The following is a 731-nucleotide window of genomic DNA, read 5'->3' as shown; positions in this document are numbered from 1 at the left end:
ACACACACACACACACACACACATATATATATATATATATATACGACGGGCTTCTTTCAGTTTCCGTCTACCAAATCCACTCACAAGGCTTTGGTCGGCCCGAGGCTATAGTAGAAGACACTTGCCCAAGGTGCCAAGCAGTGGGAATGAACCCGGATCCATGTGGTTGGTAAGCAAGATACTTACTACACAACCACTCCTGCGCATCTTTATGGAATAATTTTATATAATTAGAATGTGAATCAAATCTTTTACAGGTTGAAAATTCATGGAAGAAAGTTGAATTCCTTGTTTTGCCGTATAAAGATTATGCTGACACGTTTATACTGGGAGGAACTGATGACATACAGCAAATTCTTGATGACAGTATAATTAACATTTCTACCATTGCAAGTTCACGCTATGTTGGTCCCATCAAATCTCGTGTAGAAGAATGGCAAGTAGACTTGGAACTTGTTGGAAAGACTCTGGTGAGTTTCCCCTAAATTTCTTTTCCTCCTCCTGTGTAAACGATGTAATTTTGGGATCAGGATTCTTTCATTTAGATCCTTCCCATCCTCCTGCCCCTGCTCCTGCCCCTTTTCCTGATCCTTTTCCTGCTCCTACTCCTACTCCTCCTCCTGTTGCTCCTCCTCCACCTCTTCCTCCTGCCCCTACTTTGTTGTTCATGCACACTTACTTTGCACATGTGGAGGCGCAATGGCCCAGTGGTTAGGGCAGCGGACTCGCGG

At 43.9% G+C, this 731-nt stretch overlaps 1 protein-coding gene across 1 annotated transcript in view; it reads left to right on the top strand.

The window, feature by feature from the left end:
* The window catches only part of LOC106867680 (dynein axonemal heavy chain 6-like), a 319,316-nt gene that overhangs the window by 45,318 nt on the left and 273,267 nt on the right, over nucleotides 1–731 (top strand). The window contains exon 16 of the mRNA XM_052973027.1: nucleotides 258–470. Within this exon, the coding sequence (XP_052828987.1) occupies nucleotides 258–470 (213 nt within the window). The remainder of the gene's footprint in view (nucleotides 1–257; nucleotides 471–731) is intronic.

This window comes from Octopus bimaculoides, chromosome 14 (genome assembly GCF_001194135.2).
Source record: "Octopus bimaculoides isolate UCB-OBI-ISO-001 chromosome 14, ASM119413v2, whole genome shotgun sequence".
Lineage (NCBI taxonomy): Eukaryota > Metazoa > Mollusca > Cephalopoda > Octopoda > Octopodidae > Octopus > Octopus bimaculoides.
The sequence above is the reverse complement of the archived record's forward strand: the minus strand, read 5'-3'. Positions and strand labels throughout refer to the sequence as shown.